Raw genomic sequence first — 23,063 nt, 5'->3', positions numbered from 1 at the left:
GCTTTCGCGCCTTGAGTAGGAAATATATATTCTTGTTTAATATGCTCTTGTAAGTCATAATACGTATTTACCTTCTTTGCGAGGGTGAACCTAAAGTGTCGAGTCAGGCGAATATACATTCTGATGCGCATGGTTATCCCCTCTACAGTGCGGCTGCCCCCTTCGTATCGTGCTGTGACGACCATGTAGCCAGGTACTCCCAATAGGTGTGGTGTATTAATGTATTAGATGCTGATTATGTACTTTTACAAAGTCTAAAACAACCCCCTAAAGATCGTCCAATAAATTCGACCAGATCATGGGCTCCAGGCCTGCCTGCTGCCACATCTCCCAGAGGTCTTCTCCCAGATGGCTCTGCAGCTGCTCCGGGGGCAAATTGCTGGTATCGGTCATCGTAGCTCCCGTGTCACCATTCGTGCCGTGTGCCTGTGCTTGCATATTGCCGGACAAGATCAAGCCCGTCATTCCGCGCAGGAGCGGGGCATAGCGGCGAGCGAGGTGGCCTTCGGGAGGACTGGCTGCTTCGAATGTGCGGGCCGCAACGTCAACGAGGCGGAAGAGCAGCGAAGTGGAGGGCTCCGCCTCTCCTCCGAGCGGAACCTCATTTGATTGCTGCCGGGAGTGGGGACGGAGATTGACTGCATCGTTCGCGATTATCTGTTAACTATCTTTCCTTGCTGGGCTGTGTTTGGGGAAACGTTACTCACGATCCATCAGGTTGCTTAGCCAGCTGTTGACAAGGAAGAAGGCCGCATATGCAATAACCACGAAATAATGGTCAATCGCGAAAGACATGATGTCGACCACACTGGGATCGGGTTCCAGCTGTAGTTGAGTTGGACTATTGTTCACCATCGTGGATGTTGGCCTAGAAAGATGGATGAGGATCTGACTAGCCCACTCAATAGCCCACGTAAAAGCTTTCCCGGTCCGCTGAGTCGGATCAGCCGCATCGAGAAACGCGCAAGCATACGATAATCGATACCACCGCAGAGAGGTGAACGGGAAGTGTTGACCGAACCCATCCGTGGATAGATCGCCTTGACTTGAAGTGAAGTGCCGCTCGATGAGCTGCACATCCTTGTCGAAGGCTTCGACGCTCTCGATGGTTGTCGGCCGGCAACCGGTAAAATGCGCGCCGTAAGCTACCTGGAAGAGGGAGGTGAGTCGGATGTCTGTGCTTTGGACGTCCTTGCATCGTAGAAAGTTTGTGAGGACGTCGTGGAGAGGTTTTGGATTCAGATACGAGGGGCGTCGGGCAGATAGAGCGAGGCTAGAAAAAGATGGTGTTAGCGTGCGGTATGTGAAAATCTCGGGCCATGATACTCACTAGTGATCACTCTCTACGAGATACAGCATAGTCCGAAACCGCCGCACATCTTCACGTGTCACTGTTTCAGGGCACAGGAAACTTATATGGCAGCTCCGTTCCAATGCCAGAGACGTAGCCCATCGGATCGCTAAGCCTAGGCACTGCCATGCACCTGCTTCAGAGAATCGTGATCGATAACGCTCCTGGCCGCCCGCGGCGTCGAAAGGCATCCAATGTGCACATAACATGAGTGCCTGGACTGTTTCGAGCTTTTGGTCGTCGTGCCTAGGGCGCAGCGTGACTCGCATCACTTCGGCGTCAAGCAGCCGAACAAGCTCAGTATACCGAGGGTGGAGCCAGCACGGGGTTCTGGATCATATTAACCAACCATTGGCAAAGGGCCCTGTTCGATCGGGAAGAGCCACGCACCTTGACGAAGCACTCCAAAAGCGCGCGCCAATGGAGAGGATGGCAATAAACAGTATAATACTGCTCGAGCGGACCCGGTCAACATCGGTGTCAAGATCGACATCGAGAAATGGAGCATTCGGGTGGCAGTTGGAGAAGTATCTGTATCAATGAGCTTGGCCCTAAGCCTGACAGTCTCGGCGTACTCACAGCCGAAATATTACGTGTGCCTCCCCCTCTGTTAATACCGACCGCGCGATGGGATCATGCATTTCCGACTCAACAGGATCATCTGTCTGAATGCTGTTTAGGGCTTTTAAAGGGCCATCAGTGTTGACGGCGCCCTGGGGGCTGGACAAGCTGTGGGGGTTTGAGTGGGATAATGAGCCTAGGCTACGCGGAGTAAGTAATAGTGAAACAGTAGCAACGGCCCCTGACGGTACAGCTAACTCACGAAACTATGGGAGGGGATCGGTAGCTCTGGTGAGTCGTTCCGGATTCGAAATGATGCATAAACGGGGCCTCCGGTTGAGAACGCGGAGGACCGTGCATGTAGTTGGTATGGTCTCTTTGGGAACCGACGAGCTTCCTTTCAAGGTCAGCGACCCTAAATATGCTGTCAGCTACAAGGCTAATGCAACCTGGAAGGGGAGAAATAGCACCAACCGTGATTTCAGCGAATCAATCTGCTTCGGTAGCCCTTCCTCTGCCGGTGAACCATGCGGCACGCTGGATAGGGGTCCCGACAGCGGCCCCGGCAGCGGCGGCTGAACATCTCTGCCGTCAAAAGCAGTCAGAGCAGGAACGAGGGCAGCCGAAGAAGCAGATGCATGCAGAGAATCGTTGTCGTCCGTTGCCCTATCGGCGTGGCTCGACGGGGACCTGGAGGACCTGAGGCGGAGATACGGGTTGTAGCGCAGATCCTTGACCTCCTCCTGAAAACTACATTTGACCTTGCGGTTGGTGCATGGGCGGCACTTGATGTCGTATGTGAAGCCTCCACACTTTTGCTTCCTGGGGCATGTCAGCGCGTGGACGAGAGAGAGGGCTGCATCGGCAAAGCCGTCGGAGGTACCGCGATGGCCCAAATGGTCCGGGATGGGGCGAGAAATGCAGAGAGGTCAGAACATACCTGTGCCTGCATTGTGCACATGCATGCCCCGTCCGGCCGGCGGGGAGAGCGGTCGAAACTGAGTGATGGGAAGGCATGTTCACGCATGGACATGTCGGAGGGAAGGCGATGCAAGAGGGGAGACTGTCACCCTCCGGCCAAAGCACGAGTGCCGAGCGTGGACGGATTCATTGATATGGCGCCAAAAGTCGATTTGACACGGCTATCAGGAGCCAAACCGCATTTGAACATGGTTCCAGAGCTTGGGAGATGCTTTCTGCTCCGACCGTGTGCGGGGAAGCGAGGCGTGGAATCTCGTTCCATCGCTTGAGGCCCACAAGAAGCGAACGAAGCGGAACGAAGCGCTCGTGTCAAATGCGGCAATTGTCACATGACTAGTCACCTGACTGTGTCTTTCCGTCTTGGGATTCTTCGAGTGACTCTACAAGGACTGAGACAGCTTCAATCGTGTGTTGGTATTTGAACAATCTATTATTTCACTCATGGTTTCACGTCGGCCACTCCATTTGTATGTCCATTTACACGCGCAGTCTGGACAAATGGCTGGCTCGTCTTCACAATCGCAGCCGAGAGACGAGAGACGATCTCCTCAAGCTCGCTGTCCGTGACGATGTAGGGCGGGCAAACAAGGATATGGTCAACCTGGTATTCGCCAGAGCGCGGCAGGCTGCCAAGAATGTTCAATCCCATGTCAAAGCTATCCCTGACAACCTGAGCACAGAAGTCGACATCAGGCGAGAATGGTGTCTTCTGCTCCTTGTCCAGAACGAATTCCACGGCCCAGAACAAGCCCCGGCCACGGATATCCCCAACGAGTGGAAGAGGCCCAATTTCCTTCCGCAGCAGTGCTTCTAATTTTTTCCCCATCTGCGCTGCCCGCTCGATCAGGTTGTCGCGCTTAATAATCTTCTGAGCTGCAACCGCAGCAGCACAGGCAAGGGGGTGAGCCTAATGCAGGATACGATTAGCCACCGAAGTCGGTCCAACCCAACTCAGGGTTCTTTCGGGAGAGTAGATACCTGGAATGTATGGCCGTGGGCCAGTTTGTTTGAGCCAGCAGACAGCGCGTCAAAGATCTTCTGGTGGAGCAACACACCGGAGAGAGGGACGAAGCCTGCCCCAAGCGCCTTGCCAATAGTCTGAATATCCGGACCACGGATGCCCTCTTGCTCCCATGCGTGCACGGTGCCTGTCTTGCCCATACCGCAAATGATCTCGTCCAATATCAAAAGGACGTCGTACTTGTCGCAAATATCCCGAATGGCCTTGAAATACCCAGGTACGGGGGCCAAGCAGCCTAACGTGGTACCGCTGACGGTCTCAGCAACAAACCCAGCAACGCGATCAGGACCCACGCGCAGGATCTCATCCTCGAATTGGCGGGCAAGGCGTTGGCCAAACTCCTCATCCGACTCATTCTCCCGCTTCATCCGGTATGCGTAGCAGGGATCCATGAAGGACACATTGTTTGACATGAAGGACTTATAATATTCCCTCCGGGAGTCATGCCCAGAAACACAGAGTGCACCGATAGTGTTGCCGTGGTAGCTCTGCTTTCGCGTGATAAAATGAGTCCGCTGAGGTTGTCCTCGCTCATGCCAGTATTGCACGGCGAGTTTGAGTGCCGTATCGGTCGCCTCGCTCCCAGAGTTGACAAAGACGGCCTTGGACAAACCGCCGGGCTTGTGTGATAGTAGAAGATCACCTAGTTCCTCAGCCGCGCTGCTGGTATACGGAGAGCCCGAGTAGACATAGGCGATCTCGTTCTTGAGATGTTTCGTGATAGCATCTGTTATCTCGGGCTGCGTGTGGCCAAGACACGAAACCGAGGGGCCGCAACTTGCATCGATGATCCTTTTGCCGTTTTCCAAGATGAGGCTGATGCCGTCGCCGGCGACTATCTTGGTCGGCCGCTCGGTGAAGGACCGATGGAGGACGTGAGAACTCGAAACGAATGGATCGGTTGTCATTTCTGCAGACAACAAGGAACTGGACAACAAGATCGGGTAACCACTCAGCTTGACAAAATGGCGGCAGATTTAAGCCGGGAGATCGTGTATCAAATTCAAGGTCGCCGTTGACGCCAGCGGAGAACCCGACAGCTCCAAAAATCCCGACATCTCCAGATATCTTCCAACGCAGATCGGTCGGATTCGCCGCCGGGAGGGCCGGCAGTGACCCTGGGTATAAACTCCATTCGCCGACAATGAATTACTTATGCGGACAAGACACTCAGTTTCAATCCAGGTACGAATGGCGGCCGACACCACCCTCGACCAACTAACACTTCGGCAGCATGGAAAAAGGCGACCTTTCCAAGGCTCCGTACCGGGGCCCCAAACTCCCCTCTGTCCCCGAGGATCTCGTCGTTTCCGGTGTGCTCGACCTAAACTGCGATGAACGCCTCTGGGTCCCACAAGCCAAAGACGTCTGGTTCCGCCCGCTCTGCTTTAATGTCTCTCACGGGTACTTCGTCAACATCCTCCGCGTGCGCAAGAGCGGCATCCTCTCGCGGCATCGACACACGGGGCCCGTACATGCGACTGTCCTCCGAGGTCGCTGGCACTACCTCGAGCATGACTGGTGGGCTGAGGAAGGCGGGTATGCGTTTGAGCCACCCGGTGACATCCATACTCTTGAAGTTCCGGAAGGGGTGGAGGAAATGGTGACGTTGTTCCATGTGACGGGGGCGTATATCTATGTCGATGTTGATGGGGTTTCGCTGGGGATTGAGGATGTTTTTAGCAAGTTGCAGGCGGCGAGGAAACATTATGAGGAGGTCGGGTTAGGGGCGGACTTTGCGGATCAGTTTGTGAGATGAATAATAGAAGTACACTTGTTTCACTCATTGAAGCCCAGGAGAATCTCTAGCATCTTCCTGGTGCTGTCCTCCAGAAGTAATCCGGGCATATTACTTGTACGGAGTGCACCACAACCGGTACTGGATCTAGCAGAGCGAAGAACTCGAAGAACTCAGTCTCAAGTCAGGGTTTTCATATTATCAAACCAGAATAATCATAAACAACTGTCTAGAATACACGGTGGTCTGCGTTCTACTTCTACTTCGTATTCGCCTTCGCCTCCTCAACCATCTGCCCCAGCTTAATCTGCGTCAACAACGACAGCTCATCATAGACATTCCACTCATCCACGACCCGCCCATTCTTATAGTGATAATGCGTGATCCCCATGACCTGCAACCGCAACCCGGTCGGCTTCCCCAATTCACTCAGAATCCCGTACCCCAAGTGATGTCCCTCCATCACCCAGCGCACGGCAACCTTCACTCCTCCTTCCTGGCAGGGATTCGAGCAGATATGCTGCGGCATGTACGCAGCGTCAGGGATCGAGCCCAAGAGCGCAAGATGCTGATGCAGCACAGCCGCGGGCCCATAGAGCTCCGTCATTTTCGGCCCATGGTACTGCGCGTTCGGCGCGTAGTGTTTCTCGACACGCCCGAACATGCGGCAATTCCACATATCATGCAGCCACTCAAGGGTCTGCACCTCCACCTCGTTATTCGCAATCGAGGTATCGGCCTGCCACTCGGGCATCTGCTGCCCGATCAACCGTCTATTCTCGCCGATGTCGATCGACTCAAGCCCCTTCTCGAACAGCGCCCTCGCGGCCTCCTCGGCAAACACATTCGGATCCAGACCGAGCTGCTTGATGATCGCCATCGTATCGGCGACCACCCACTCGCGGTAGATCCGGTTCCGGTAGACCATGCAGTCGGCGATCGTGCGCGAGACAAAGGTCTTCCCCGTCGCGGGGCCGAAGTGGCCATTCTGCGTGTGTCGTCCTGCCCCCGTGACAAGGTGCGACGTGTAGAACCCCTGTTTGTCGTCGCCGTTCCAGAGGACCTGTGTCGCCATCCCGCGGCGCTCGGGGAGGGAGACGAGGCGCTGGATCGTGTCGCGGACGACGGCCTCGCGGTCGTAGATTGTGCCCATGGTCCCGTAGAGGACGCAGTTGTGCGTGTAGTGCGTGTAGATTAGCCCGATGTCGCGCTCGTCCCAGATGCGGTGCGTGCAGCGGACGATGTAGTCGACGATGTCGGTGTAGATCTCGTCGAAGCCCTCCATGGGATGTGCGCGTTTGCGCGTGGTCGGGGCCAGGTCGGTGTAGTCGTGGCGCTCGACTTGGAGGGCTGCGGTGGTGGTTGAGGGGAATTGGGGCTCCGTGATATGGTATCCATTCTTTTCGACGGCGACAGAGGCATTGTCGTCGTCCGTGTGGTTTAGAGGAGTAGAGGCGGCCATGGTTGGGGGTGAAGATGAAGACTGAAGAGGAGGGGAGAAGGGATTTGGGGATAAGCTGGATGAGCTCGAAGGGAGAGAGCCTACCTGAGCTGTTCAATCCGAGCTCTGAAATATTTCTCCAAATACTCCCCCGCAACGGGCCGGCCTATCTGGTTTCTGGCCTCTGGACTTCTCCATCGGGAGTCCCGACGGTTCCAGAGCCATGAAGTTGGCGAAGGGAGAACCGCCATCGGGACTGCCGACAGCCCGTCGGGATCCCCACGAAGCCAAGAGGTATAAAGCCTCAATGTGCGGGGAGAGGGGCCTGTCTGAGAGTCAATCGCCTCTCATTTGACTTCACGTGAAGAAGGAGCGGTTTAAGATACTCCGTGGTTCAAAGAAATGATGGTGCGAGCGGGTAAGATTCCATGAAAGATCATCCCATTGCACACTATGTAGGACTAAAGCCACCCAGGACTCTCCTTGCGGACACACAGAAAGGGCTGCCACAGTAGCTAGTTCATCCGCTTGTTCCTCATCTCAATCGGAAGAAAGCACAGCAGGAGCGCAGCGAGCCAGATCTCACCAGCCCCAAGCCAGAGAACGCCGGCCCTGCCCTCGTCGATGTACTTCTGCCCAGCAAACGGGGCAACAATCCGACAGACCCTGCAGAGTGGCTGAGATGACGAGAGACCACTGTCTACCTAGCAAGGGGATCTGGATCGAGAAAAGGGCGGCCATAGCGCCGAGGACACCGGGCAGGTATATGTAGACGTATTGGCGATATGGATCAGTGACACTGCTGGCTCCACTGTCTACGTTTTTCCTCAACAGGACGATCGGGAGGAAGTAACCGGCCAGGTTGAACGACCAGTAATTGCTCATGTACGAGAGTCCGAGGAGGATAAAGCTGAAACACTGAAGCTTGCTGAGGAAGAGACCGCGCAGGAAGCTCAGACTACGAATCGAGTCCATCACGACATCCTTGGCAGTTGAACCGATGGTACGGTTCTGTTGTTGCTGTTGCTCCCTCGACCCTCCAGCGGCGGCGCCAATTAGACGGAAATCTTCGATAGTCAGCGTGGGCGCCGCGTCCTTGTTGAATTTGGCAATCTTTGTGTGCAGAACATCGGTGGCGTTCTGCTCGCGACCCTGGCTGACGAGGAAACTTGGGCGACTCGTGAAAGCTGAAAATGAGATACCGGGCAACAAAGATAGCGAGTGCCATGGCCCCGATAATAATCACCAAGTATTTCCAGCCCATATTGCTTGAGACCGTGCAGCAGGCTTCGCTGTCGCTACCCGCTTTGCAGGAGGGAAGGCTCACATCGCACCGGTACCTCGCGGCTGTGCCATACGCGAGAGCACACGCGACGACGATGCCAATCGGCTGCCACATGCTCAACAGAGCAACAAGGTAGCGACCGTTCTTTGGAAGGAACCCGAGTGCATTGCAGCATCAATTGGGATGTTCCCTCCAAGACCAATGCACGCGAGGAAGTAGATCCCGCAGATCGCGTCGTAGTTGTGCTTGCATGCGGCCATCAACATGCCGAAGACCGCCGTGATGAGACATGTCAGTTGGAAGGCCCACTGCGACCTATGATGTCCGTGATGATCCCGAACCCGAATGCGCCGACTCTGTTGTCCTGTCAGCCTGGTGACGAGATACCGGACTGGATGATACCCACGCAAGGCCCACATTCGAGCAGGTATAGATCAGCCCTTGTCTGCCGCCCGGAACGTCCATCTCCTGACTGCAGGGGTGAGTCACGATACAATGAGTTAGGGCTGGGGCTAGACTCACAACATAGCTGTGGCCATTAAAGCGACTGCTTTGACCAGAGCCAGGTCGATGAAATATCCCATCCCGCACAACATCCAGATGCACATTTGGTACTTGCCAAAGCCGAGCTTGTCAATCTCACTGTTGACGAGGGCCATCTTACGCTCAAAGATAGCGTGCTCGTCGATGGCCATCTCGTTGCTTGAGAGGTCGCCGCGCTCCTCGGACTTTACCTCCGAGGACATACCTGAGACGTGGTTGGCAGGGGTGGTGGACATTGGGGAACACGCAAAGTATAGCATCATAAATTGGAAAAAACAAGAAGGATATGTATTTAACTTCACTTGTAAACCTATGCATTGAAGACCTGCCATATAAGTTGTATGCCCGCAGCGAGGGCTGTTGCTTTGCGGCGGCTCTCGGGAAACCCTATCAGCGTCGGGGAAGCCGGTGGACAAACGTCTCCAAGTCTGAATCCTTTTGAGCCTTTTGGAGAAGTTGCCCCGACGGCTGGACAAGACTCGATCCCAGTTTTTCTTCTTGACTTCGACATGTCATGGGAGGAGATTGCCCGGGCCAAGCGTGCAAGTCGCGACCAGGCCATCCCCCCAGAATGGCGACTGCCGCCTGGTCAAGTCCCGGACGACCAGGTCAATGTCATCGATGTCCCAGCCAAATGCGGGATTCTTACCACGCGAGAACTCGAGATAACGGAAACTGACGCGGTTGTGCTGGTGCAGAAGCTTCGCAGCCGCGAGTACAGCTCACATGAAGTGACCCTAGCTTTCTGCAAGCGAACGGCCATCGCGCAGCAACTCGTCAACTGCCTCAGTGAGATCTTCTTTGAAAAGGCCCTTGAGGCAGCCCGATGCCTGGATGCCGAGTATGCAGCAACCAGTGTGCCACGCGGTCCGCTCCATGGCCTCCCTGTCTCCCTCAAAGACTGCTTCCCAATTGAAGGTACCGACGCCACGATTGGCTATACAGCGTTTGCCAACGACCCGACTGGAGAGGGTGAGGAGGCAGAGATTACAAGAATCATGCGAGAAAGCGGTGCAATCTTGTTCTGCAAGACCAATGTCCCAACAGCCCTGATGTCCGGCGAGGTAAGTCGATTCCCAACCTGCGTGCGTGACACGAAGCTGATGCCAACTCAAGACCTACAATGCCATTTACGGCTACACCTCTAATCCTTACAATCGAGCCCTCTCCAGCGGCGGCTCGTCAGGGGGCGAAGGTGCGTTGCTGGCTCTACGGGGATCTCCTCTAGGGGTAGGTACAGACGTCGGAGGCTCCGTCCGGATACCGGGTTCTTTCTGCGGCCTATACACGCTGAAGCCCTCCTATGGTCGCTTCCCCACCTCTGGCCTTCGAGACGGAATGGAGGGTCAAGAGACAGTTCGGAACGTCGTCGGGCCCATGGCGAAATCCTTAGCAGCCGTTGAGATGTGGATGGGAGTGGTGCTGAAAAGCCAGCCGTGGATGAGCGCTGACCCCGACTGTCTGCCCATTCCGTATAGAGAGGTGGATGTGCCAAAGAAGCTTTGCTTTGGCCTCCTGCTCGACGACGGTATTGTCAAGCCTCTACCCCCCGTCACTCGGGGCTTGCTCCAAACAAAAGCGGCCTTAGAAGCTGCGGGACATACTGTCATCGAGTTCCACATGTAAGTCTTTCCACAAAGAATGAGGCGGTGCATATTGACCTTCATTCCAAGTGACGACCCTCTTTACACCGATAGCCAAAAGTACGCCCTGTACCGGTCAGCTGCAGCATACGTAATAAATAGCACGCTTACCAGCACAAAGGAGCCCTGGCCACGCGGCATGGAGATGCTCGAGGCAATGGCGAATAGCGATAGCCAGAGCTCAGCCACGGTCTCTGATCTTTGGAAAGCACAGGTTAAGCGCACCAAGTACGCTAAGCGGATCCTGCAGGCATGGGCAGCGACCAAGACCAGGACTGGGACCGGCCGAGAGATTGACGCCCTGGTTATGCCATGTACCCCGTGGCCGGCATGTGTGAAGTACGGGCTCACATACGACAACTACACAAGCCTGTGGAACGTGCTCGATTACTGCGCGACCACTGTCCCAGTCACGCATGTCTCGTCATCCAACGACATAAAGCCAGAGTACAAGGGCAGAAACGGGACTGAGATAGGTATTTGGAAGAACTATACACCAGAGAGATTGGCAGGAGCTCCCGTCGCCGTCCAGCTTGTTGGTCGGCGACTAAAAGAGGAGTATCTCTTGGGAGTGACACGAGTATGCGATGATGCTTTGAAGGCCGCTAGATAGAGGGTTTTGGCAGTTTTCGAGAATGCAAAAGATTTTTTTTTTTTTACTACATTCGCCATATCAAGCTCCGCAGCGTTCATTCGAGCAATCGATGTGAATCGACGGACGAGAGGCCAAGGCCTGGTGAGGTGCAGTTGAAAGACAGCCAAAAATGGAAAGAGCGATTCCTGTCACGTGCCATTGTAGATAATCTCACCTTCCAAAAGTGGATTAGTTTCGATTCTTTCTCTGCCCCGCGTTTCCGCCTTTAGCCACGCGCTTCGATTTTTTGTGGTTGATCTTCGCTTTATTTTACCCAGCTCCCAACTCCAAACTCCCCACGTCCCTTCACTCCTCCACCGGACATCTCCAGCTTCCTAACTCCTTTGAACAATGCCTCCTAAAGTGGGCTCTCGCCGAGGAGCCTCGTCGACCGTCGCACGAGGCAACAATAACACTAATCAGGGCTCTGTTTCGGCTCCCAATGCTACTCCTTCGAGCTCCTCTAATACCCCCGCCACTCCAGCTCCGACACCCACCACATCCACACCAGGCACCACAACACGACAACCAGTGCAGCGACTACAATCCTTGAAGAAACGTGCGCCCTCGGGAAGTATCGGACCCGGGGCTACGCCGAGACCTACCAGCGCAGTACCAGGAGCAGGAGAGAACTCCAAGCCCACCTTGAAATACAAGCCGCGCGCCGTGGGGAGACGCAGCAAAGAAGAGCGGGAGGCAATTGAGAAGCTCGAAGCTGAGCGAAATGCGGAGCGACTAGCAGAGGCGGCGGCTATTCAGCACACAAAGGCAAATCTGGCAGCACGAGGCCGGGCTAGCTTCTCGGGGCGTGGCCGCGGTGGATCCATGGCGATGGGTAGTATGGGTGCAGCGGGACCATTGGGCTCTGGATTTGCTGGGCGGAGGGGTCGTGGAGGATCAAGATTCGGGACGGTGGATTCTAGAGCGACGTCGATTTCAAGACGGAGCAAATCTACGACGACAGGAGCCCCAGGCTCCGTCTCATCGGATGAGAGCGATAGCGAGATCCGGGTCAGTATTGACCAGATCAACTTGGGGAGCGATCCGGACAATAATGAGGAGGACCCAGTGCTGGATCATAAGAAGAAAATGAAGCAGTGGAAGGGGAAGGTCCCTCTGGGTAGCACAGGGGAAAAGGGGCTGCGCCCAATTCGCGTGGAGAGACATGAGCATGAAGAGAGAGTTGTCAGCGTGAATATGGAGTCGAGTACGAGCAAATCCGCGGAGATGCGACAGCAGGCGAAAGGCAAGGGCAGGGATCATAATGCACTATTCGTGCAGGATGACGATGAGACGTCTACAGAGACCGAACCCCGAGTGAAGCAAGAGCCTACAGACGAGAACGACCAAGCAATGGCGGAGGTCCCCCATACGGACGAGGCGGTTACGACAGACGATGGCTTACTACCAGCACCAAAGGTCAACGTGCGGCGAAGGCTGCGCTCTAAAGAACCGTCTGTGGTTGCCGTGAAAGACCCGAGAAGCTTACTGCGAACCAATGAAGATATTGAAGAATATGATCGGCATGCGGAGGACATCGAGATAATCAAGTATCTGTTCGCCAAGGAGCCCCCGACAAAGACAAAAGAGAGTACAGAAGGGGTTGATGTCACTACTGAGGTGCAAGATAACGAAAAGAAAGAAGATGGCGAGGACGAAATGGCGGAGGACGATAAATTGTCTGGACAGCTGTTCTTGATGCAGTTCCCTCCCATTACACCGAACCTGATCATCCCCAACACGGGAGAACTGAAGAGGGACGAGGAGGTCACGGAAATCCCGAACCCCGTTGCGTCACAAGGAGCAAACCAGAGTGGCATTTCCGTTAAAGGACCGCCAAATAATCTCGGTCTGAAGCGCGAAGAAGATTTCGAAGTTCTAGATGGCCCGGACGATTCTACTGCGACAGGCACCTTCTCCAAGGTTGTTACGGCGGCGGACCGGCAGCTGGAGGCCGGACAGGCCGGAAAGCTTAACGTGCACGCATCGGGCCGGGTAACGATGGACTGGGGGGGGATCAGCTTCGAACTGGATCGTGCAACGGCAGTTGACTTCCTGCAGGAGGCGCTGATCGTGTCAACGCCCCCGAATGCAACAGAGGATGTGGTGGATGACGAGCACAAGGTGTGGGCAATGGGGCAACTGAGCGGCAAGTTTACCGTGATGCCAGACTGGGAGAAGATGCTCTAATGGCGGGCCAACGCGGAGAACAAGCCACCGCCCTTCAACCTTTCCAGGTGGAATCACTGTCGTCGAGCTGATGCAGGCGTCAAGATGTCACTCGCAGTCTCATAATTGAAAGTTTGGCGACAAGCATCCATGAAAACCTTGCCTTCAAATTTTGATATTTTTCAGCGGGCCATCTAAAATTGGATTGAGTGTGTTGCGTCACGCAAAGTGGGTTGTTTGCCAGCCACCCACCCTGAGTGGTCGCTTCGCAAATCCCTGCACCTGCCAAGACTGCCAACGGCGCACTATTTTGGAACAGTCATTGGCGGCGAATCGTCGACAACCTTGGAAGCTTCGCAGCGTTGCACGAGGCAGCGATCAGCCCGCGCTAATCTCCTGTGGTGCTCGCCCGTGCGTACACGGCAAGCATCCGGCCAATCAGCGGTCGATGATTGGGAGTGAATTCCCACCAAGGGGAGTTTCCTTGGCCAGGCCCCGATCCACCCGTCCAGTCCTGCCCCCTGCCGTTTGCTTTCAGTGCTGTTTTTGTTTCTTCCAAGTTCCAAGGTTCTTGGTCCAGGCTTCCAAGATTTGTTCCCCTCTCTCGAAGTTTTCAGTCTTGAATTCTCCTCCGACTCACCATCACACTCAGCTGCGTGTCTTTCTGGGAATCATCGGGTCGGCAGTTGTCGTCCGTTCCAGCTGCGCGCGTGGACCCGTTCGAGTTTTTTTCCTCGCACTGGGAATCGCGGCGACGCCTTCAGGAGATCGCCTTCCGCTCGCTTTCCTTCCACCCGGACGACTTCTTCACGACGCGACTTGTTGGGATATCCGCTGGTGGACTCCAGATATCCGATCTCCGCATATCCCTTTCTCCGTCTGCGACGCGCCTCAACCACCTCTCACCTCAATCTCACCACCAAGATGAAGCTCTCCACAATTCTCCTCTGCCTCGCATCGACGATAGTCCTCGCGCAGCCCGAGCGTGCTCCGCAAGCCATCGCCCGCAGCTCGTCCATACCAAATAACTCCCCAGCCGTACCCCTGCCGGACGTACAATCGCGTCCAGATGATGACTCGCAAATACCCTCGGAAGCGGAACAGACCCTCCACATTCAAGTCGCAGACGCACTCCCCAAACCCGACGCGATACCCAACTCTCTTCTCAGACGGACCACACGTTCTCTGCGAGCACGGAGGCCGTCGACAGAGCTGACCAAGCGAAGCGAAGGTACCCTAGGGCAGACGCCTTGGATTGGAATGGCCATCGGGTTGGGCTGCACGACCCTGGCAGCCGTGATGCTCGGGTAGTCCTCCCGACGAAGGAACCGTGACACGCCGAATTTCACTTTGAATGACCGAGTACATTGCATCTGGAGTTATGCATTTTCCTCTGCGGTCCCTGGGGACCTCGAGGCTCAAACTTTTCCTCTTTTACTGCACGAGCGTCTTGCATACAGCGCGCATTTCACCCATCTACCAATGACTACACTAATACCGGGAAGTCGTTATGATTTCCGTCCCCTTCGATTCTGCAGCTCTTCCCCTGCAGTGTTAATACTTGAATTCATACCAGACCATGTATAGACTGCATTGTTGACGGTTCCTGTACGTGTACACGATACCACCTGTATTGGCTGGGCCTTATACAATATACCTCTGAGAAATTGAAACGTTTCTAAGATTAGCGTCTTGTCCAACTTTCACGACTACTGAGTTTCCTCAACCCAACAAAGAGGATGCCTCTTGTCTCAGCCACAAACTCATTCCGTTCGTGTCTCTGCAGCCCAGAAAATAAGTTCTCCAACGCCGCAAAGAAATGACGACACACCACCCATCATCTTCTCCGCACGAAGGGATTAGCCCTGGTCCAACTCCCTTAGTTCCATGTTTAGTCACCCCCCGCCCAAAAAAGGACCCCACGTTCCAACCTCCAACCCTCGAGCAAGCCAGTCTTGCGAACGTTGTTCTCAGCGTTGTCAAGAGTCGGCGCTGAGCACCTCTGGCCCGTTGGTCGAATACGAGGGATGCAAAATCCCAGAACAAGGAACCAGCCATCCACCGAGCTGGCTGGCTGGCTGGTCGCACAGCCCATCGACGAAAAACAATACGAGCCTATCAGGGAAGGGAGAGTACAGCCTCAGTGCATCGGAAACGAGGCTGGGCCGCTGGGGCCGATCGAATAAAGGCCTAAAGGCCCTGGCTCGGGGCCATTTCATTCAACTCACTCAGCCTTGGCCTTCTTGCTGACTGAAAGAAACCATCTTCTTTGTCTCCTCCTATTATCCATCCACATGAGATGAGATGAGATGAGATGAGACGAGACGAGATGCGATGTCTATAGAGTTATTATCCCTCCGTCCTTGATTTATTTTCCTTTCAATGTGAAACTTCTTGTCTGTCCCTCCAACAAAGTAGAACCACACCTACGTCGTTACACGTCCCAGTGCCACCGACACAGCAACCACAGCAACCACACGCGATGTCCTCAAACCCCAACGACCAGAGTCGCGGCGACAACATCCCCGGTTACGTCGACCCGTCCTCCGTCCCCATCGGGCGCGAACTCGGTATCCTCTTCGGATTCGTCGCCGCTTCCCTCGTAATCACAGCCGTGTATTCGCTCATATGGCGGGGTATGCTATGTCTCGTCTCGTGCCGTGCCGTGCCATTGTTTCTCACGTTCCCCTTTTTTTGCGTTTTTTGTCATTCCCTGCTTGTTATACCTCTCCCTGTCCCCCCCTTTCAGACTACGGTCTGGCTATTTGCGGATGTGCTGACGTGCTGCGCGGGTAGCTGTTGAACGTCGCGACGAGGAGCGGGATCGGCTTCGTAAGGAACGCCTTGTTGCCAGGGGCGTGCACCATGGGCGCGGTGGGCTGCATGAGAAGATGCTTGATCAGGAGGTGCTGAGGGTGAGGGCGGAGTTGCCTGTTCATGCTGATGGAGGGGCCACGGAACTTGGGGGTGAGGAAGGGATAAATGTTGTTGGTGGTGCGAGGGTGAGAGAGAGGGAGAGGGAGATGTGGCAGTCAAGGATTCGGCCGTGAATGATCGAAGTATATGACAACATTGGGGAGATGAGATCGACAATGAAACTGTATATTGCTCTGTTGCATTACTCGTGACTACGTGTTCAATCAATCAATCGCGATACGACAGGTTGGCTCCAAGAATTATACTACTTCCCAATCGCAACAAACAGCCGGTCTCCAATATCGCCCAACCCCGGTACAATCATCCCCTTGTCGTTACACCGTTCATCGACAGCTCCAATCCAGACCTCTACACCCTCAGGCCAGCAGGCCGCCGCGCGCTTCACGCCGTCTTCCGACCCCAGTATGCTGAGCATGACCACGCGCTGCACGCCCCATTCACGGAGCAGTTGGATAGCCGCTTCCGCAGTGCCGCCCGTTGCAATTATGGGGTCCAGGAGAACAGCTACGGATGCAGCGGCGTTGTTGATGTCGGAGGACTGCTCGGAGCGCTGGAAGGGAAGATTGTTGTAGTATTCTACGGGTTGGAGGGAGAAGCGTTCGCGGAAGAGGCCGAGGTGGTAGATGGGAACGGCGGAGGGAAGGAGGTCGTTTATCGCTGTATTCCACTTGTCAATGACATCTCATTCCTTAGAGAGTTAAAAGACGGTGTACCTTCGATCATGCCCAGTCCTGACCGGAGAATGGGCACCAATGCGATATTGGCGGGGTCGATACCTTGTGTCTCATACTCGAGACCTAGTGGAGTGCAGTCCTAACACTGCCGGTTAGTAGCGGTCGTCATGGGGGTTATGAGGGCAATGTACGGTTTTGCCTGTGCCTGTGGCTTTCCAGCCAGACGCGAAGGCTTCCACACCGAGAATTGTTGCGATTTCATGGACGAGGTTGCGGGTTTCCCGAGTAGTGGCTGAGGAGGAGCGGAGTTGGGAGAGCTTGGCTTGGAGGAGCGGGTGGGACGAGACGTGTACGTTTGGAGGAACCGTTCTTGTGGAAGGGGGATTGTGTTGGTCTGACATAGCGAGACGTAGAGTGCCTGTCGAGGGATAGAGAAGAAACGGGAGAGGTGAGGAGACCGGTGGTGACGATGCAGAGGGAGAGGACGGTGAGGGGCAAGAATGCACAGTCACCTGCTCCCCTCTTGGAAATGCCTCCTCTCTTCCAATTTGCAACGTTATCTCTCTCTCTTTTCATCCCCTCCTTTAGCTCGATCCGTCTGCTTATCAGAGTGATAAGCGGAGACATGGCCCCAATTCCGCTGGCCCACTTGAACCAGGCTACCGATTTTGGTTGCGAAAGCGAGCGAGCGAGCGAAGCATTTTCTTCCCCTCACGATCTCCCTCTCCATGAGGAAGAGGGAAACAGGATAATAGGACGCTCTTGAGCGAACCTGAAAGGCATCAATCATGTCTTACGATCATCCTCTCCCTGCCGACACCCTGGAAAGTCGCCTTCCTGAGACACAAGTGCCGCCTCCCATCACAGAAACCCCACGGCAGCGACAAGCTTCAGCTTCTGTACCCGGCACCGTCTCCTTTACCACTGACAAACCCCCAGAAAACCCGGGTGAGCAGAGTCCAGAGCGCAATGGGCCTGCCGTTGAACCTCTATCCGCGCCCGTCACCTACTTCTATACCCTCTCCTATCTTGTTTTCTTCTCCATCTTTGGCACCCTCGCGCGCCTGGGCCTCCAAGCCCTCACATTCTACCCCGGTGCCCCCGTCGCGACGGGCGTCCTATGGGCCAATGTCGGAGGCTCACTCATAATGGGCCTCCTCCTGGAGGACAAGAATCTCTTCCGTGAAGAATGGGGCGACGTCAGGAAGGACAACAACAGCATGAACGAGCCCCCAAACGACCGCGAGGAGTCCAAACGCCACAAATCCGTCAAAAAGACAATTCCCCTCTACATCGGCCTGACGACCGGCTTCTGCGGCTCCTTTACCTCCTTCTCCTCCTTCATCCGGGACATCTTCCTCGCCCTCTCCAATGACCTCCCCGAGCCGTCAACATCCACCATCTCCTCGCGCAACGGTGGCTACAGCTTCATGGCCTTGCTCGCCGTCCTCCTGACCACAGTCTCCCTCAGCCTAGCAGCACTTATATTCGGCTCCCATTGCGCCCTCGCGCTTGACTTCTTCAACCTCCCCGCAACCATCCCATTCCGCCTAACCAGGCGCTTCGTTGACCCTCTCTTCGCCCTTCTAGGATGGGGCTGCTGGCTCGGCTCTGTTTTCCTCTCCATCTGGTCGCCAGAGGATACCTGGCGCGGCCGTGCCGTCTTCGCGATCGTATTTGCCCCTCTCGGCTGCTTAGCACGCTTCTACCTATCCCTCGCGCTGAATGCGCGCATTCCCGCCTTCCCACTCGGGACGTTCGTCGTGAACATCCTTGGCACTATAATCCTGGCTATGTGTTATGACCTGCAACACGTTAATGGGATTGGGGCGTCGGCTCTTGTGAGTTGTCAGGTGTTGCAGGGCATCATGGATGGGTTCTGTGGGGCCGCGACAACAGTGAGCACTTGGGTGGCTGAATTGAATGGGTTGGGGAGGCGTTTGCATGCATATATATACGGTGTTGTGAGCGTTGGGGCTGCATTGGGGTTTTTTGTTGTCATAGCGGGTTCGTTGAAGTGGACTGTTGGGTTTGCGAGTCCTATATGTGCTTAACGCTGGCCTACACTGTACTCTATATCACCGTCACTGCGAGCCCTGTATAATAAGTAATAAGTCAGAATCACGACTACAGACATCATGTGGAAAGAGAGTCCCCGCCAAACCAACTTGTATTTTGTGTTCAAACTACTTATAGTACAGGGTACTACAACGCAAACATGTGCAATAACAAGGCAGATAGTCAACGAATCCAAGAATATGCATCGAGATCTTTGATAACGCATTCAAAACATGCAAAACAATGCAACAGCGAACTCAAGACGATAAAAACAAGCTGCTTGAGAGGAGAGACAACATCAAGATCAAAATCCGGTTAACATCAACAGGCGGGGGGATATGGCATAGACACATAACGATCAGAACAATTCTAACAGACATTAAACAAAACGATCCAAACATTGAGAAAGATATAAGAAATATTCCAAAACTGAGGTGGAAAGAGTGACTCGAAGGGGAAACAAATATATAACACGAAGAAGCGAACAAGGTATTAGAGAAAGAAAGCGAAGGATCGACTCGAAAATAGGTAAAAACACGCTGGTCCGCACAAAAGGGAGACTATCCCAGGTATTAGGTGTAGAAGGTATAAAGAAAGGAAGAACTCCATCATGTGCGAGAGAAGAACACACAGGACCAGCCGGGTGTTGAGATGTTACCAGGAAGGAACAGCCCACAAAAACAGGAGGGAAAATCACACCGGACTCCTGTGGGCTCTTACCAATAATAGCCAGAAAAGCGAAATGCTAGAACATCAAAACCAAAAGTCGGGAAACACCAGCAAGAAGCATTATGCAGCGGTCAAGGTCGTAGCATTCCGAAAGTGGAAACCAAATTTCGCCGCCTACCTTCTTGCATCCGTTCCCGACCCAGTATTCCGAGATTGCAAAACCCAAACACGCAGAAAGCCAGATAGTAAGGAGAGAATAAGAAAATGCAGACAATGAGTCGAAATGCAAGGCCGGAAAGACCCGCACTGCATCGGACGTTGGAACGAGTGACTGTTAGTTGGACTCGGGGGTTGTGGTACCCTGGCAGTGTGCTGTCAAGCTAGTATGCTGTGCCAACACTCGCGAGTGACTTCGTCGGCACAGTGTGAATGGGTTGGTCCTTAGCAACTCGTAGCGAGTCTTCGTAACCAACTAAAGCTTGGGAGTGAAGCTTAAATGACTCGCCCATAAGCTTGGTAATTCTATGATTCAAGTTAGCGAGTCTAGGCAAAAATGGTGAAGTGAAAAGTCCACCACTTACCCCCAAACCACCACACCGTCTAGGATGTTACCCCATACACGGGCCACGGTGGAGCTGAGTTTACCACATGTGTCGACGGCATCGTCATCAAACAGATTCCGGACCTTATTGTAAATGGCCATCTCCGCCTCAGTGGCAGGCTCCTCGTCATGTTCCAGGCGATAAAGCCAGAGGCTGAGAATCACCATCAAATCCAGGCCGCAGAGTGGATGTTCGACACTCCAGTTTGTGGCGGACGTTTTGGCAACCCAGTTGATTCCGCGGATTGCGGCGATCTCAATACATTCAAAGCACGAATTGATGACTTTGTTCATCTCCTGAGACCGTTTGACCTTCTCCCGAGCGACAGTCATGGCGGCGGCAACCTCATAGGAAGAATGGTAGCGCAGGGCTTCCTGAATAGATTTCAAGTCAACTTCGAGGCGTGCGCGAGTGTTCCGGTAGACAGCGATCGAGTTGAAGATAAGTGGATGTCCGTTCTGAGGGGTGCTCAGGGGCACCACAATCGTTTCGGGCTCGCAAACCTCAAGCGAGTTCTCCCAAGTCTCTAAAGCCAAACGGAGTTTGTACTCGGTCACCACGTCCTGGAGAGCTTCGAAGCTTCGCTTGTGATTCCAGACCTGCAAAAACAGAGCATTGATCAGGACGCGAGTCGCAAATGCGCTATAGCGAGTCTGTTCGCCTTGGAATAGGCAGTCGTGCGCTTCACGAACAGTCATCGTGGTGGATGACGCCAAGTTACGGCGCCAGGCATCGTCGTCCGTAACATCGAGGTTCCACAGGGATTCAGAGGAAGGTAGCTCCAAGTTATCGAACTCATCGAAGCTCATTGCGGGAGTATGGTTAAAGGTTAAGGTGAGCATGCCGAAGAATATGTACACGGCATAGTAAGTCCGGCGGCATGACTCATCCTCAATCCATTCTTCTCGCGTTGGTCGACGGCCTTCGCGAGCTTCAGTTCGAAGCTTGAGTTGATAACGGTTACCGGCAACCATATTAGCAAGCAGGCTCTTGATTGAGCAAGTCCACTCGAGACCCTTGGGGTCACCACTCCAGCTCTCGAAGATCATATTCAGCAGAGTGCTTTGCATGGCCCACAGGGGGCATTTCCTCGAGTCAAAGTTGTCCTTATGCTGAAGAAACTGGTTAACTAGCATCTTGGATCCAACATGAAGCATAAATGCGTGTTGCCGCTCAAATGTGTAAAGAGCACCTATTGAGAGGACGGCAAGCAGGAGTGGCGATGACGCAGCGGTTGGTTTGAATGACTCCTGATGCAGGAACGGAAGATGGTGGTGGTATAAGTTGAAGTACGTCGACAGATACTTATTGAGAGCCGCTGTTGCTGGAAGCTGGAAGGATTCTGGCAGTACACCAAGTGAATCCGCACTGCGAATGCGCTCAACGATCATATTCCGCTCCATTTCACTACCGACCTGGGGTGCCTTAGGTAGTGTCAAGGCCTGGCTGGGTCCAGGGGACCTCCGATAGTTAACTGGGCTGACAGGTCCCGTCATCGAGGGGTACGGAGACAACGCATTCGGTGTAGAGTTTCCAGAGACCGGAAGCGAGTTGACGAGTGAATGTAAAGATGGAGCAAGGGAGTCGCCTACATGCCTGTCCATTACCGGTAGGGAATGAGCTTCCGACGTCGCGTCCTGGGATACAAAAGGAGACAAGTGGTGTTTGGAATCAGTAGGTGAAACCAACGAATCCCAAGGCATTTGGGGCAACGTCGCGTTGCCAGACAAATACGAGACAGGTGGATCAAGGATTGAACCACGTCCGGGAGAAAAGGAGCGATCCGACTCGGCACGGTCATGAATCTGACCGGTGGCAGCGGCTGCAGCTTTATGTTGGAAATCTGTCATCAACATAGCAGCTGTTTCAAGGTCGACCATACCGTCACTGCTGACTTCGATTTGCTCCAGAGTCGTAGGATCAATTGTGACCGAGGGCTTCGAGGGAGCAGGAGAGGAAGCTTTGCGAACACCCCCGCCTCCACGGCGACGGCCCTCAGAAACTAGAGGGATGCCGCCGTCTTTGGCGTGAACAGTTCGGTCATGTCGAAGCAAGAGGTCCCTGCGGACAAATGTGCTCCTACACTTCAAACACTTGAACGGGCGTTCTTTTGTGTCTACAAATCAATTTGAGTTTAGCAACAGTCCGAGAATGTTAACAGAAGATATTCGTCGGCATCGATTCCGGGCCAATCGAGCAGAGATGAATCCTCTCGAGTCTCTCAAGTTACATGGTGGGACGAAGGGGAAGACCAAGGGGTAGGGAGAGAGAAACTCACGCGATCGTTCATGTCGGCTGCGGTGCTCACTCCTACTAAAGGCGCGGTTGCAGAACTGACACTTGTATTTCTTCTCAGGAGCGGATGTCTTTTTAGCGGGCGAGTTGTTCGCCGGGTTGGATGCGCTTGGGGCCATTGCTCAAGACGGTGCAGCGACAGTCGAGAAACCGGACTCTTCTCAGCACAACGACGGCGCAGAAAAGTGTGGTATCGTCCCGTTTGTGGCTTCACACCGGTTCTGGAGGCGGGCTGACGATAGGTATTCGGGTTGATGTCTGATCATTCCTTGAGCGCGGAGATACTTTGGGACGGGATTATTCAAGGTAGGGGTCCAGCCACAGGCGGACGAGGGGGAGCAAACAAGGTGTTGTGGGCGAGGAAATACGGAAAGACAAGCAACTCAGAAGGACTGTTGAAAGAGAGAAAGAGAATGGAGGGTGTTGAAGAGAGGGATAGATGAGGAGGGGAAGGGGAGAGG

The 23,063-nt window shown here is 54.2% G+C and overlaps 12 protein-coding genes across 12 annotated transcripts; 6 read left to right on the top strand and 6 right to left on the bottom strand.

The window, feature by feature from the left end:
- Positions 1 to 47: 47 nt before the first annotated feature.
- BJX67DRAFT_365692 (uncharacterized protein) lies at positions 48 to 3,164 on the bottom strand. The gene is made up of 8 exons (XM_071030287.1): positions 2,853 to 3,164; positions 2,387 to 2,734; positions 2,175 to 2,327; positions 1,931 to 2,113; positions 1,742 to 1,882; positions 1,331 to 1,681; positions 708 to 1,273; positions 48 to 638 (listed from the first exon to the last, which is right to left on the bottom strand). The coding sequence occupies exons 1-8, from the start codon at positions 2,927 to 2,929 to the stop codon at positions 268 to 270; spliced, it is 2,190 nt and encodes a 729-aa protein (XP_070881727.1). The 5' UTR covers positions 2,930 to 3,164; the 3' UTR covers positions 48 to 267.
- A 127-nt stretch (positions 3,165 to 3,291) lies between these two features.
- On the bottom strand, positions 3,292 to 4,985 carry BJX67DRAFT_291043 (pyridoxal phosphate-dependent transferase). The gene is made up of 2 exons (XM_071026809.1): positions 3,872 to 4,985; positions 3,292 to 3,800 (listed from the first exon to the last, which is right to left on the bottom strand). Exons 1-2 carry the CDS (start codon positions 4,820 to 4,822, stop codon positions 3,333 to 3,335), a joined length of 1,419 nt encoding a protein of 472 aa, XP_070881726.1. The 5' UTR covers positions 4,823 to 4,985; the 3' UTR covers positions 3,292 to 3,332.
- Positions 4,986 to 5,792, top strand: BJX67DRAFT_291032 (2,4'-dihydroxyacetophenone dioxygenase family protein). Its single transcript, XM_071026808.1, has one exon. The coding sequence runs from the start codon at positions 5,149 to 5,151 to the stop codon at positions 5,671 to 5,673; it is 525 nt and encodes a 174-aa protein (XP_070881725.1). The 5' UTR covers positions 4,986 to 5,148; the 3' UTR covers positions 5,674 to 5,792.
- A 119-nt stretch (positions 5,793 to 5,911) lies between these two features.
- Positions 5,912 to 7,114, bottom strand: BJX67DRAFT_385334 (uncharacterized protein; the record flags this gene model as incomplete). Its single annotated transcript, XM_071033837.1, has 1 exon — positions 5,912 to 7,114. One exon carries the CDS (start codon positions 7,112 to 7,114, stop codon positions 5,912 to 5,914), a length of 1,203 nt encoding a protein of 400 aa, XP_070881724.1.
- A 561-nt stretch (positions 7,115 to 7,675) lies between these two features.
- Positions 7,676 to 9,157, bottom strand: BJX67DRAFT_385333 (uncharacterized protein; the record flags this gene model as incomplete). Its single annotated transcript, XM_071033836.1, has 4 exons — positions 7,676 to 8,280; positions 8,536 to 8,734; positions 8,781 to 8,850; positions 8,901 to 9,157. The coding sequence occupies 4 exons, from the start codon at positions 9,155 to 9,157 to the stop codon at positions 7,676 to 7,678; spliced, it is 1,131 nt and encodes a 376-aa protein (XP_070881723.1).
- A 273-nt stretch (positions 9,158 to 9,430) lies between these two features.
- On the top strand, positions 9,431 to 11,277 carry BJX67DRAFT_391098 (amidase signature domain-containing protein; the record flags this gene model as incomplete). The annotated part of the gene is made up of 3 exons (XM_071034720.1): positions 9,431 to 9,985; positions 10,038 to 10,543; positions 10,595 to 11,277. The coding sequence occupies 3 exons, from the start codon at positions 9,431 to 9,433 to the stop codon at positions 11,175 to 11,177; spliced, it is 1,644 nt and encodes a 547-aa protein (XP_070881722.1). The 3' UTR covers positions 11,178 to 11,277.
- Positions 11,278 to 11,478: 201 nt separating this feature from the next.
- BJX67DRAFT_290922 (putative DNA-directed RNA polymerase III RPC4) lies at positions 11,479 to 13,602 on the top strand. Its single transcript, XM_071026805.1, has one exon. The coding sequence runs from the start codon at positions 11,550 to 11,552 to the stop codon at positions 13,386 to 13,388; it is 1,839 nt and encodes a 612-aa protein (XP_070881721.1). The 5' UTR covers positions 11,479 to 11,549; the 3' UTR covers positions 13,389 to 13,602.
- On the top strand, positions 13,603 to 14,389 carry BJX67DRAFT_290923 (uncharacterized protein). The gene has a single exon (XM_071026806.1). The coding sequence runs from the start codon at positions 13,816 to 13,818 to the stop codon at positions 14,293 to 14,295; it is 480 nt and encodes a 159-aa protein (XP_070881720.1). The 5' UTR covers positions 13,603 to 13,815; the 3' UTR covers positions 14,296 to 14,389.
- A 1,344-nt stretch (positions 14,390 to 15,733) lies between these two features.
- On the top strand, positions 15,734 to 16,483 carry BJX67DRAFT_290926 (uncharacterized protein). Its single transcript, XM_071026807.1, has 2 exons — positions 15,734 to 16,003; positions 16,164 to 16,483. The coding sequence occupies exons 1-2, from the start codon at positions 15,850 to 15,852 to the stop codon at positions 16,415 to 16,417; spliced, it is 408 nt and encodes a 135-aa protein (XP_070881719.1). The 5' UTR covers positions 15,734 to 15,849; the 3' UTR covers positions 16,418 to 16,483.
- On the bottom strand, positions 16,360 to 17,572 carry BJX67DRAFT_290892 (uracil phosphoribosyltransferase). The gene is made up of 3 exons (XM_071026804.1): positions 17,170 to 17,572; positions 17,018 to 17,117; positions 16,360 to 16,961 (listed from the first exon to the last, which is right to left on the bottom strand). Exons 1-3 carry the CDS (start codon positions 17,377 to 17,379, stop codon positions 16,549 to 16,551), a joined length of 723 nt encoding a protein of 240 aa, XP_070881718.1. The 5' UTR covers positions 17,380 to 17,572; the 3' UTR covers positions 16,360 to 16,548.
- On the top strand, positions 17,573 to 19,119 carry BJX67DRAFT_290869 (FluC/FEX family fluoride channel). Its single transcript, XM_071026803.1, has one exon. It carries the CDS (start codon positions 17,767 to 17,769, stop codon positions 19,030 to 19,032), a length of 1,266 nt encoding a protein of 421 aa, XP_070881717.1. The 5' UTR covers positions 17,573 to 17,766; the 3' UTR covers positions 19,033 to 19,119.
- A 966-nt stretch (positions 19,120 to 20,085) lies between these two features.
- BJX67DRAFT_385327 (C2H2-type zinc finger protein) lies at positions 20,086 to 22,721 on the bottom strand (the record flags this gene model as incomplete). Its single annotated transcript, XM_071033835.1, has 3 exons — positions 20,086 to 20,227; positions 20,287 to 22,423; positions 22,586 to 22,721. The coding sequence occupies 3 exons, from the start codon at positions 22,719 to 22,721 to the stop codon at positions 20,086 to 20,088; spliced, it is 2,415 nt and encodes an 804-aa protein (XP_070881716.1).
- Positions 22,722 to 23,063: the final 342 nt, after the last annotated feature.

Source organism: Aspergillus lucknowensis (assembly GCF_044049455.1).
Source record: "Aspergillus lucknowensis strain CBS 449.75 chromosome Unknown BJX67scaffold_62, whole genome shotgun sequence".
NCBI lineage: Eukaryota > Fungi > Ascomycota > Eurotiomycetes > Eurotiales > Aspergillaceae > Aspergillus > Aspergillus lucknowensis.
This window is presented reverse-complemented; position numbering and strand designations above follow the sequence as displayed.